At 42.2% G+C, this 14,185-nt stretch overlaps 1 protein-coding gene across 1 annotated transcript in view; it reads left to right on the forward strand.

The window, feature by feature from the left end:
• GALNT12 (polypeptide N-acetylgalactosaminyltransferase 12) overlaps positions 1-14,185 on the forward strand; it is a 94,567-nt gene that overhangs the window by 70,042 nt on the left and 10,340 nt on the right. The window contains exon 8 of the mRNA XM_054018521.1: positions 8,852-8,965. Within this exon, the coding sequence (XP_053874496.1) occupies positions 8,852-8,965 (114 nt within the window). The remainder of the gene's footprint in view (positions 1-8,851; positions 8,966-14,185) is intronic.

The following is a 14,185-nucleotide window of genomic DNA, read 5'->3' on the forward strand; positions in this document are numbered from 1 at the left end:
TAAATGTACCCTCAGTTACCAGTTGGACAGCCAACTTTTGCACCAGTTGCATCTTACAAATAAATTTAAGATGCATTGAAATAATCTTATTCTGAGAGGACAAAGACATGGATGATGGTAGCAAAAGCCACATCTGAAAGATAAAGCTGTACCCTTCTGGCCAGGCTCAGACAAGTAAATGATTCTATATGTCACCTGGTTTTCTAAGTGTAGCTGTGGTTATCCTAAATTTATAATCTTGGGCCCTTCCTAGAGCAAGTTCTGACACTTCTGGTTTTTAATCTCAGGCAACCAACATCACCTCAGTCTTGTCCTGACTGAGCCAGACTGACCCAGCATGCTTTAATACTGCCAAGTGCTGGATTAGTCACTTAACTGCCTCTACTGGATTTTTCTCAGTGGAGAAATAAAGCTGTGTGTTGTCCGTGTACTGAAAACACCATAGCACAAGTCTCCTCATTCACTCCCCTAACAGAATGTGACATTCCCCTGGTGTTATCTGGACTGGTGATCTGTTAGGCCACTCCAATCCTCAGCTCTGGGAGCCAGCCTTACCCTGCTCTGCTGTGAGAACCCCCACTCACAGGATGTTCACACACAGCCTCTGGCATATAAACTGGTCCCAGCTACATAAGTGAGCACTTTTGGCCAGCTGCTGCTTGGATTGTGCAACCGAATGACACCAGCCAGTCCTAGACACAACCATAGGCACCTCCGTCTTGCAGTGTCCAGTTATGCCTGCTGGATGCTGCAAGCTTATGCATTCATCACTTTAACAAACAAATTGATCTATACCAGGCTTGTTATCCCGAGGGGAGTTTCTGACATGCTTCAAACCAAATGCACTGCTTCAGGTAGAATAAACAAACTAACTACCAAAGATAGATTTTAGGTGATTATAAGTCAAAGCACAAGAAGTCAGATTTGGTCCAATGAATTAAGATCAGCTTAGAATGTGTTTTGCTCTTAACACTTTCAGTGCCCTTACAAACTTAGATGCTTCTCAGCACAGGCTGGCTGGTTGTCCTTCAGTCAGGCTCTGCCCTTTGATTAGTGCTTCAGTCACTTGGTGGTGGTGGCTGTAGATGGAGGTGGGAGAGAGAGGAAGAGCATGGCAAACGTCTCTCCCTATTATCATGTTCTTTCTTCCCTCTTGGCTTTGCCCCCCCTTCAGGGTCAAGTGAGCATTACCTCCTCATAGTCCCAAACTGACCAAGGGAAAGGGGGTGACTCACTCGAGAGTCCAACAGATCCTCTGTTGCTGCCTAGGCCAGTGTCCTTTGGTCCTGTGAGGCTGGGCTGGGTTTGTCCCATACATTCCCTGATGAGGTGTGAACTGCCCCTCTGTTCCTGGAGAGTTTTGCCTGGGCTTGTTTTAAGCCATGGGGACACATTTTCAGCCTCATAACAATATACATGAAATTACAACCTATAACATTACTATAACACTCAGTGCATCATGAGCCTTTTGAAGACACCCAACATGACAAACTTTGCATTGGATACAACACAATCATGTTATAAGGATGAGCATGAGGGTGCATGGTATTCCCCCAAGATACAGAGTGTCACACAGACCCATTACATACTGAACAAAAGAGGTGATAAGTTAGAACCTTACAGTACCCCATATGAAAGTGCACTTGTAGTTGATCACCAATTGTCCAATACAATCCTTTGGGACCTCTGAATAAGGAAAGAATGCAGTCAGTCTAAAGCAGTCTCATCCATTCCTTCCAGATTCATGCAAAACCATTGAAGAGCACAGGTTTGAGATGCAGAACAGGAAAAAATAGCTTTTTTTCTGGTAAAATGAGCACATTTGATCAAAACCATTGAGATAGTAATCGTTAAATCCTGCAACTCCAGTCCCTTTTCAAAACAGAACCTCACTTTGAGAGTCTGTACTACCGCTATTGCTACTATCCTCTTTCATACAAAACTCCCATTAACTTCAGAGTTCTGCAGGATCAAGGCCATAGACTGATCATAAAAATGTTAAAGAACAAATAGCCACATATACAAAGATCATAAATTCTTTAAATATTTCAGAAGAAGAAAATCTTGTTCTGCTAGACTAGAAACAAGTGAAAGGATCGGTCAAAGGTTAAAGAGCTTGCAAAGAAGCCACGTCATTTGTCTGCATTGATCTACATGACAAGATACAGCAGTCTCTCTCTCTCTCTCTCTCTCTCTCTCTCTCATTAACAGGTGAAGGTGAAACAAAATCTGAGAAAAAAAGTATAACCAATAAATAAATATAATAATTTATAATATAAATTATAAAATAGAAGACAGGAAAAGAAAAGGTGTGCGGGGGGGGGGGGGGGGGAGGGAGATGAGCAGGCAAAACCAAACCTATGAATGGCCAGAGTTCCTGGTTGAAAATCAAGATGCCATTAGACTTTTTAACCTTGAATGGAAAATAAAACAAGACAAAAATCAAACCATACTAAATAAAAGAAACCTGACAAAAAATGAAGAAAAGCACTAGTTACTCTTTTTCCAGGTTAATCTGAGTTTTATACTATAATTTATGAAAAATTTACAGATTGTGTATGTAGTAGTTCTTCTGGAGCATTCCAGTAGGGTATATCATCCCAAACAATCTTTACTCAAAAGCAAGGCAATCTTGGGCAAATTCAAAACAGTCTAAATCAAATCCACAAAAGGTCAGTTTTCAAAATAAAATTCAACAAGATTTCCAGCCAATGTCAGGCTCTCTTTAGCATGACTGATTATTTGATCTTCAGAATTTAGAACAAAGTCCTATCTATAGTAATAATCCAGAGAATTTAAATTTGTCAAGTTTTCCTCCTCAAACCATATTCCTTGCTAGGAGAAGTCAAGGAACACATCATACACACCAAGAGTTTGTTCTATTATGATAGTAACAACTTGATTTTGTAAATCAAGTTAATTTGTAGTTTGTGGTGACAGGCTTATAGAATGAGATCCCCTCCCAACCTGGAGCTAAGTGAATTAAGATATATAATTTTTTTGAATGAGTTAGTAAGCACACAAGCTCTTGAAGGTCTCAAGGTGCCTTTTACAAGTCCCAAGTCTGCTTCTAGAGTATTGTGATGGTTCTCGAGGCACCCAGACTGTGAGTCACCTTGTTACCCCTTGCCTCCAGCAAGAGGGAGCCTTTCTTGTGGTAGCTGAGTGTTAGCCAGCTGACACCACCAGCCTTTCAGCAGCTCAAGAACTCTTCCCAGGGCTATGCCAGCCCTGACTTTGCCTTGCAAGTTAACAATAAGTGCACCCCAATCTCCAAGTCCTTTTGAACCGTTCCCTTGTGCTATCCAGCTCCTGAAACTGGCTACTCACATAAATTCAACATCCTTTCTGCACCCAAAGGTGCACTATACCCCATTTTACCTTTTTTACTTTCCATCACCACTCCTGTAAGTCACATCACTTGTGAGCACTTAAATAAACCTACTTTTGTTTTATATTATAAGAAAAATAAAGATTTAACTCAGGGGAGGGAAAACTACAGCCTGTGTGCCAGATCTGGCTCATCAGGGCTTTCAGTTGAGCTCGTCAGAGCTTTTCAATTGCGGGAGTGCCAGCCCCTTGGTGCAGCAGGGCTAAGGCAGGCACCCTGCCTGCCCTGGCCTGGCGCCACTCCCGGAAGCGGCCAGCACTACATCCCTGTGGTCCGGGGGGAAGGGCGGGGGCAGAGGGCTCCATGCACTGCCCCCCACAGCTCCCATTTGCCAGGAACAGGGAACTGCGGCCAATGGGAGCTTTGGGGGTGGTACCCGCAGGTGAGGGCAGAGTGCGGTGGAGCCACCTGCCCCACCCCACCCCCAGGAGCCACTGCCAGACATGCCAGCCACTTCCGGGAGTTGCGTGGGGCCAGGGCAGGTGGGAGCCTGCCTTAGTCCTGGTGTGTGCCACTGCCACCCTGGAGTCACTCAAGGTAAGCAGCGCAGGGCCGGGGCCCCCAACCCCGAGCCCCCTCCTGCACCCTGCATACTACCTGCACCCGAACCCCTTGCCCTGAGCCCCTTCCTGCACACCACACCCCCTCCCACACCCCAACCCCCTGCCCTAGCCCTACATTCATGGCCCTGCATACAATTTCTCCACCCAGATGTGGCCCTTGGGACAAAAAGTTTGCCCACCCCTGATTTAACTAGAAGTGGGAGAAAGTGATGGAAACAACTGGGCCCAACACAAAACAAAAATCATACAATGTGATGTGGGTCTACACCTAGGTTCCCTGTAAGCTGCGCACCATGCAGCAGGCTATTTAGGGCTGCACAGGTCCCCCGGCCTGGCCCAGCCCCTCTGGAGCTGCCAGGGAGAGGAGCCCCTCCCTGGGCCTTTCCCCAGCTCAGCCCCGCCAGAGCTGCTGCAGTGAGGGAGAGCTAGGGGGAGTCCTCTCTCCCTGCAGCAGCCTCAGGGCAGCCTGCACCCCAGCCAGAGCCCTAACCCCTCCCCGCACACCCCAATCCTCTGTCCTAGCCCTGAACCCCCTCGTGCACCCTGAACTCCTCACCCCCAGCCAGAGCCCACACATCCCAACCCGCTGCCCTAGCCCTGAGCCCCCTCCTGCACCCCAATCCCCTCATCCCCAACCCCACCCCAACCCTCTGCCTCAGCTCTGAGCCTCCTCCCACACTCTGAACCTCTCGGTCCCACCCCCACCTCATATCACCTCCATATTGGTGCACATAATAAAATTCATTCTGCACATTGACGTACAAAATTAGAGGGAACACTGGTCTACACTTATCAATAGTTACCTTTCCTATCTAACAAATAGGTTTTCTCCACAAAGTTCATTTGTTTGCAGAGCCGGCTAGCTGTGCAAGAACCAGAATACAAACATTCATGCAAACCCCACACTCCTTAAGGGGTTTCCTCAGTGAATGGACCCAGAGTGCCTTTCTCTACATTCTGTTATACTAAAACAATGTTTTGTCTTTATTCATAGCCAGGGTAATCTCCTGCCTACTATAATGTCCCTTTTCATGTCCAAATGGTTTCAATTGTTTGCTGTTGTCTTAGATGGTTTTCATTGCTTGCTCTGGGATATGGCAAGGGTAGACAACAGAACCTTGCCTTACCTCACCAGCTAACTAGGCAGGGGTGACAACTCCCTCTTCCTGGTGTGGGCCATCACTGAGAAATATTACCCTGGTGACTAATTTTAGTTACAAGCTTTCTGTAGATACTTCACATGTTGCCCTTTATAGATAAATATCCTGTAATATTTGTTTGGTATAGTGAGTTTGTCAGGTCTGAGGTGAGAGATGTTTGCAAAGAACATGGGACCCTTTGGCCAGGGGTCTCTGTGTCATAGGTATGCCTTCAGAAAATCCGTGTCATAGAGATTTGCAGAGCCAATGCTTGGCGCTCAGTCCATACCTTTGCCCAGCATTACTGTTGATCTCACCTTGAGGTCTGATGTCCAGTTCAGGAAAGCAGACTTCTTTAGGTAAGAGAGCTGCTTCTGTCCTACATCCTTGGTGTTTATCACTGATTTTTTTTGGATCTGTAGTGATAATATCAAAAGGCAACAAAAAGGTTATTCATCTGTAAATGAAGCTCTTGAATAGGTTGTTAATACGGATCCAGACAAGAGACCTCACCTTCCATCCCCACTTCTTTGAAATCTGTTAGGCTTTGAGGAAGTGGAAGGGCACAAACACAGTTAGCCTATGATTTTAGGAGGGGGATTTTCAAAAGCACTAGTTGTTGGAAGTCTAATTCCTCTCCAAGTGACAATGAGCCAACGTTGAGCACTTTTTGAAAATTCTATCCTGTCTTCCTGTCAGAAATGGTCCCTAATATTTCAGAACGTTTTAACAATTGCAGTTTAAATTACCTATCCCCAACCTCCAAAGGGAATGGTGACTAATTGTGACTACAGAATACACAGCATGGAAGAAAAAAAAATTATGTAGGCAAAGAAAATCAGAAATTCTGCATAGACCGAATTATTGACAACTTTTATGAGCTGAACTAAACTTTTCATAAGGAGAACAAATATTTTCTTGTTATTTTCTTTAATGCAGCATTCTACTAAAATATTAAGGTAAGTCACAGACAAATTTAAAATCCCACACTAAGTTACTGTTTATACTCTTATTTTAGCTTTTCTTGCATGATTTAAGCTTGTTTGATATGTGTTGGAAAAAAATATTGAGAGAGTACATGAATGAATGGATACTATTATGGTACTGTTTTTGTCAGCACAAAGCAAACTGTCTTCATCAGTTAATGGGAGAAGATAGTATTTTCACAAACCCTCTCTCATCTGTTCCTGCCTTGGAACAAGAGACTGGTGAATTCATGCATAAATGGTTTCAGGACCAGATTTTTAAATCTGCAGTTTATGGGTGCAAATATCTGCAGGTGCATCTTGCATCATTTAGGTGCTTAGTACCTGGTTGTACCCATATATAAGGTTCTTAGATCTCTAAAAGGACTACTTTATGGCTGTAAAATGACATTAGAAAATTCTGGAATTCACAAAATAAGTGATCCAGTTATAGTCAGGCTGAAATACTGGCACTACATGTTAGTAGTTTGTCTGCACAACAAAAGTGTGTGTAGGGGACACAAAGATGAGATGACAATGATGGAGCATAAATATATAAAATTGTTCTGAATTGAAATGTGAGGTAATTAGGAATCTTTTATAGTGTTTTCTCTTTTGAGTTTTCAGTTTCAGAACCCTGTTTAAATTTTCTTCTCCTTTAGGTCTACAGCATACAAAGAAAGAGTTGTATCGGTGTGCAGTAATTTGGTTTGTAGTTAACTTATGCACAGACACAAAATAGTGTTGTGCCTAAAAGTCAATAATATTGTATTGCTAACTTAAGTGGGGAGATAATCATTGTGATGTTTAATGGAGTATAGGCAAGAGAATATTTATGCTGGTCAGATGCTAGTGGAGCACTTGGTGACTTCTTTGCTTGGAGCAGTCATCTGGGGAGTGACAGCTGGGGTGAATATTTGACTCAGTTGATCTTCCCATTGGAATAAATGGCTAGTGTGGCAACACAATTAGATTTCTGAGCATACTAATGAGTAGTACCTCCAACTCTGAAGTCAATTAAAGGCAAGAGAAACCCATTTATGATTGTAGTTTATGTAAGAAAATTGTAATTTATAATTCAGCATAATTTAAATCTGATATTCCTTCATATCAGAAATTATAGGTATTGGGTGCAAGTGTTTGGGGGAAGGTTGAAATTTGTATAGTTGTTTCAAGCTTGGCTCAATTTTACTTCTCTATTTTTGTATGTAGCCCTTTACCGGTGTTAAATATAAATTAAAGTTTCTCTTGGTCAAACCATAATTTACAAAAGGGACAGAAGAGGTTCTAATGCAACTGCCTTCAGTCCAAGCCACTCTACAATAAAAAGGAAGCCAGGGAGACTTCCTTTAGCTCTGGAAAGCACCACTAAACTGCAAGGTTTACAGCTGCTCAGATAGAGATCATCAGAATTCAAAATCACTCTTATTGTTTAGTCACATGTTGATTAGTGGTGTTAATGCACTCACCAGAATGGTGATAAACATCTGGAGAAGGGTGTGTAAGGAGTGTTCTTTAAGCTAAAAGTATTACAGTGCAAATGGATCCAAAAAAAGTGGAAAGAGGAGATTGGGTAGTAGGTAAAAGTGGAGTAAAACAAAAGTAAAGAAAAATATTTGTGGAATACCCTTTCACTTGTTTTACTTTGATTTGTCCTAATTTATTGATGTCTATTCATTCTCTGCATTGGAAATTATGGATATAATTATCACCTAATACTTAAGAAGCAAAATTACACCTTCAATAGTTATAGGGACACTAACCCTGCCTGTTTTATTCTTTTATATGCGACATAGCAGGATTCAGGTAAAAGAGGCATTTAGCTTTAATATTTATTTACAGAACTTGTTTTGTTTCAACATTTGTTTAAGTGGATAATATGTGAATGTGCAAAGCATGTATAATTTTTTAAATCATCAATATGCCCTGGTTCAACTAATTTTCAAGTAACTTTTGTTTATCTTGGATATTTTTATTAATTGGAAGTTCTTATTGATTTGCCTGTGGAATATTTAATAAAAACAACATAATGTAATTTTTCTGCAAGTGTCAATAGCAGTAAGAAAGGCTGGGTTCAACATGATGACTAGTCATACCTTTAAAAATAAAAAAAACATTTGGTTCAAGTCACCATTGAAATTGTATCCACATGCAGGTTTTAGGAACTTAAATCCTAAACACTAGTTGCCTTCACAGGGTTTTTTCTTCACTCTGAAAGCACATGAGAGTTCTTTCATTTTTCAAACTGAAATAAATCTCTATTTAAAAAACAAAAAATTAAATGAACAAAAAGAGAAAAAGAACTACGGATATATGGCAGATTTCCTGGGCTCAGTGGTTAATTGACTAATTTGCTGGGGTCCCAAATTACTGTTCAGATACAGTCCCCACTTACCTAAACCGACTCAAGAATCCAGTTAGACTATGTGGCAACCCAAGTGAGTGCCTCCCATACACTTCTGCCAGGCATGGCCCAGTCCAATCAAGTCAGCAATAGCCGGTCTGCTCCAATCCAATCTGTCAAAGTTGCTGCCACCAGGTCTGCTGCTGCCAGGTTTTGGTTCAGCAAAGCCAGCTGCACGAGGTCTATTCTGGTCCATGATTATCAGGTTCAGTTTACAAAGTCACCTCTATCAGGTCTATTGTTGCCAGGCCCTGATTCAGTGAAACCAGCTCTACCAGGGTTCAGAGCTGCGAGTGGGAAGCCTATAATACAACATGGGGTATGAAGTGACACAAATGTATTTACTTCAGGCTGATGCTTTAATTTGTTCTTTTTTTTTTCTTATTTAGCTGAAAAATAGAGGAATGGCAAATTACTGCTTTGATTATAATCCTCCAAATGAGCATGAAGTAACAGGGCACAGAATCATATTATATCCATGCCACGGCATGGGACAAAATCAGGTAAGATTTGTTTTTTTACTGTAGTTATGATTAATTGTCTTAGGATATATGATACAAAGTAAAAATGCTCCACAGTATTTCTGAGGGGACACGTGGCCACTGCAATGTGATCTTAGTCAGCACCATTCCTATTTTTGTTTCCTCCATGAGATTCTGTTAACTTTCTTGTGCCCCATAGAAAACTGAAGTCAGGTTTTCAGAGTTCTAAGTTGCATTTGGAAGATAACTAGGCCATGTTGACCCATCTAAGTCTCCCCACATCTGTCAAGCAATTGTACCTTTTAAAATGTGTTCTCATTAGAATACTTGTCTAACTTTTTAAAATATATACATATTAATTGCCTTCCTGGGTAAAGATGTTTCTTCTAAACTCCCTTAGAATCTGATCCTTTCTCAGCTTTGGTTTTTGCATTCTTGGTTTGAAGCCTGTTAGCCTCACCATACTTCTCATGGTTTGAAATACCAAGTACAAAAATGGCTTTAGTTTTGTGTACAATTTTAATCTATCTACATACAGTCATGAGATCTTAACCTTCTGAAAGTATTGCAGGGCTCCAGGACTGTAATAACTTAAGATATTTGAGTAAGTAGCCTTTTAATGCTGGGGTTTCACATAACTCTGAGGACTGATTGGTGCCTCCACATTCCAGCACTCTTTCTGATGTATTGTTGTACCATCCTGGTATGTCTTCTGGTTCCTTCCAGGACTGAGGAGGTACGGCGTGCCCATAGTGGAAGGGGTGGTCAAATATCTAGGTGTGTGGTTGAGAGGCAGAGGAGTGTAAGTGTATGGCAGGAGGGACTAGAAAACTTGGATATGTGACTGGGTTTGGGGAGGTGAACAGGGACAAGGATGAATAGTTTCAGAGGAGCACCAGAGTTGAGGAGGGTCATGCAGTTTACCAGTCACCTTTGTAAACTTCTGGAAACTGTCAGACTATGAAGAAACTTAAAATATAAAGGGGTGTGAGCAAAGCTATCTTCAAAGGGAAACTTCAATATAGAATCCATTTTACCCTCTTTTTTGGGGGAAAAAGGGTATTCCAAGCTTCCATTGAATTTAATTGAGAACAGTGTTATTCCTGCCATGATTTATCATATGGCAGTAAGATTTATTAGTAGCTGTATTATCAGTGTTAGTATTTAATAGTATTGGTTGTTTAGATTGCAGCAAAGGCCAAAATGTGTGGGTACTTTCTAAACACAGGAAATAGTCCCTGCCCTGAAGACAAAGACAGATGAAGGGTGGGGGTGTAGTTATACATCATAAAGCCAAGGGATTTGTGTGAGATGAGGTTAGGCATATCTTAGATTTTAAGCACACTAAATGTCATCCTTTCCTTGTTCCACAATTCAGTCCTCCTCCCCCAACACGCTGTTTCAAATGAGTAGTTCAGTGAGATGATTAATGAAATAGATAAACAGATAATTTAGTCACCTAGCTTCTTGTTAGGAAGAAGTGACTACTTCCATGGATTGACATCGGAGCTAATCGCACCCATAGGAATGGATGAACTCCAAAAGGCACTCATCCAGTAATTTTATACTTAGGGGTTTCTGTTCCTTTTTAGGATATTTTCATATTCTAATGAAAGTTTTTCAACAAAAACATTAATTTCAGCTTTGTTCCAATAGAAAAAAAAATCAGGGTACAAGGGCAAAACCAATAGAGAACTATTTATTTTCCTGCTTTTAAAAGGTTATTGTGACAGGATGACAATTTGCAATTTGTTTTTATTAGAAATAGAAAATTAACTCCCATTCTATTGTGAAGATATCACAATATAACACTCCCCCCACCCCTGGCTCCCAGTCTTCCTATGCAGTCAACAGGAACAGTAAAAGGCACATCCCTGACAGACAGGCCACCCCCTGCCAAATTTCAATGCCCTGCTCCAAAACATGGGGGCACTCACAGAAGATGTCACCAGAATTTGCTAATGTTGCACAAGGGTGTGGGACTCCCAAATTCGATTCCTTGCTCCAATGACTACTTAATTTATAAAAATGGAACAGCATTAACAGAGGAGGTTAGGAGTCCCCTCCAGAATATCCCATAGACCTGTGGCTAGGACACTCTTCTGCAACATGAGAGTTCCAAATTCAAATCTCTTTTCCAAGCAGCCAGAGGGGGAAATTGAACCCAGATCTCCCACATTCCAAGTAATTACCCTAACTACTGGGCTAAAAGTTATAAGAAGGGTGGCATCAGTCTGAGTGGGATCTAGAAGGAAGATATTTGGACTCACTGGGGAAAGAAGGTGAGGCCAGTGTTGGCTGCAGTAGCTAATCCATTATTGTTTGGAGTGGTAGGAGCCAAATCTGCTTGGATGCAAATCTGAAAGCAGGCTGAACACCACTTCAAGTCTGGGAAGTTTTGTCAGTGACGGGTTGTAGCTGGCCTTCGTGTTCAAACCCTCAAAAGTCCAGTGCCTTTCTCAGTATGGTTAAGAATCAGTGGTGAGAGATCGCACTGATTAGGCTCAGCTGGAGTATTCTGTCCAGTTCTGGACACAAGATTTCAGGAAAGATGTGGCTGAATTGGAGAAAGTCCAGATAAGAGCAACAAAAATTATTAAAGATCTAGAAAACATGACCTATGAGGGAAGATTGGAAAAACGGGGTTTGTTCAATCTGGAGAAAAGACGACTGAGGTTGATACAAGGAAGAGGGAGAAAAAATGTTTAACCTCTGAGAATAGGACAAGAAGCAATGGGCTTAAATTGCAGCAAGAGAGGTTTAGACTTGAACATTAGGGAAAACTTCCTAACTTTCAGGATAGTTAAGCACTGAATAAGTTGCCTAGGGAGGTTGGAGATTTTTAAAAACAGGTTAGAGAAGCACCTGTCAAGGATGGTCTAGATAATATTTAGTCTTGCCATGAGTGCAGGGGACTGGACTAGGAGATCTCTTGAGGTCCCTTCCAGAATTCTATGATTATGGGTCCCCCATGATAGAATAAAATTTCTAGGGATCACCATTGGAGCTAAGATGACATTGTGGCCATGGAGGAGGCTGGTTCACAGAGCACTCATCAAAGGGGGGGAGGGATAGCTCAGTGGTTTGAGCATTGGCCTGCTAAACCCAGGGTTGTGAGTTCAATCCTTGAGGGGGCCACTTGGGAATCTGGGGCAAAATCAGTACTTGGTCCTGCTAGTGAAGGCAGGGGGCTGGACTTGATGACCTTTCAAAGTCCCTTCCAGTTCTAGGAGATGGGATATCTCCATTAATTTAATTTAATTTAATTTACTGTTTCACAACTAATCATTTTTAGACAAATGGGGAATGGAGGGGTGGAATGTAAAAGCTTTCTGGTTTTGTGAGCAGGTCCCTGAGAAGGGAACATAAGGCAGCTTATGTCGACCTAATGATGTAAGTGTACACACGACCACCTTGTCCCACCAGTGTTAGTGCCCTACTACACTGACATCATAACTCCACCTCCATGAGAGGCATAGTGCTTATGTCAGCGTAGTTAGGGTGATGCAGTGTCTGTGTAGACACTGTTACTTCCATTGGCTGTTGGCTAGCTTGTCAATTTCATGGCTCCAGAAGCTGTGAAATTGACAAGCCAGGTAGCTAGAACCCTGCTACCCCCAGCTCCCCACTGGGCTGCTGCCTGGAGTCTTCCCACTCAGAGCTGAGAAGCCGAGGTGGCTGGCCCCCACTCCCAACTAGGAGCTGATCGCCGGGGGGACTGCTGGGCTCCTGGCAGGGAGCTGAGAGCCCTGACTTTCAGCCCTCCACACTGCTACTCTTCAGTCAATGGAAGTGCCCCTGGCGAGGGTGCACACCACCGACAGAAGGAGGTTAGTGTGGACATCAACCACCACAATAATTACTGTAAGTCAACCTAACATAGGTCAACTTAGGGCTGTAGTGCAGACATACCCTCAGTTCCACACTGATAGGGAGTGTTGGCTCTATAGAATGTATTAAACACATCTCCTTGTGCTGCTACAAAGGCTAGTTTGGACTGTGATGTAGTCCCTCCCCAGCAAGGTGTGCTCAACATGAGGAATAAGAAATAAAATCAAGAAATATAACCTGACTATCCTGCATGGGAATGTGTGATGTGCTAATTATGACTATTGATATTTCTATTATTCATAAAATTGAGATGGTTGATACTTTCTTTAAAAAGTGGTGTGAGCCATGTTGCAAGTAGAGCTCGTTGAAAATTTCAGTGGAACAGTTTAGCATCAGAAAATGCAGTTCTGTGAAAATTGAGACATCTCATTGGATGTGTTGATTTCAAGAAAATGTTATGGGAGGATGAATTATTTCAATAATGTCAATGTTTTGTTTCAATATTATTTCAGTTCATTTTGTTTACATTAATTTTTAAATTATATATTTAATATTTTATTTTTTAATGTTTCAGCATTCTCAAAATGAAATGCTTCTGTGGTTTCACGTAAAAAGTTTTCATTCCATAAGAAAATTCAACATTTCGTTCCAATTCTTTTTTAAGTCAGCATTTCCCACAGAACAGAAATTTCATTCTCAGTGGTTTGAGCATTGGCCTGCTAATGCCAGGGTTGTGAGTTCAATCCTTGAGGGGGCCACTTAGGGATCTGGGGCAAAAATCAATACTTGGTCCTGCTAGTGAAGGCAGGGGGCTGGACTCTATGACCTTTTGAGGTCCCTTCCAGTTCTATGAGATAGGTATATCTCCATATATTTATTTATTTTATTTATTTAGTTACAAAGCGTTAAGCTCTTACAATGTTGCTTCTGGAAGCTTATGTGATCTATAAAATGTGGTCCTCCAGCAGTTCTCTATAGTGGCTTTTTAAAAGTATTTTTAAATTACTTACCTTGACCTTTCTACACTAGAATATTTTGTACATATTAACATCGGGTGCTTGTAACGGAGTTGGGACTCACTACCTGGCACCTCCTATTGCTCGTCTTGGGAATTAGCTCAGTCCAGTGGAGCGCCCTCTTCTGGTGGTGTCCCACCCGTTGTCTCTCCCTTGGTTGGCATCTGAACCCGCATCGCTCTCCAGCTCATGGCATCCTCTTCAGGACCCCCAGCAATGCCCCTCAGTCCATCCACACCCCCTTCTGGGGGTGAGGGAGGGAGGGTGAGCAGCAGTCCTACACTCAGCTATCATGTCCAACCACACCCTCTGAGTGTGATCCCTCTTGTCAGGGATCTGGCATAGTCTATAATGGCCGCTCCCTAGGGCTAGCGGTACTGCAAGGGAGGAACCC

The sequence above is a fragment of the Malaclemys terrapin genome, chromosome 2 (assembly GCF_027887155.1).
Source record: "Malaclemys terrapin pileata isolate rMalTer1 chromosome 2, rMalTer1.hap1, whole genome shotgun sequence".
Taxonomy (NCBI): Eukaryota; Metazoa; Chordata; order Testudines; family Emydidae; genus Malaclemys; species Malaclemys terrapin.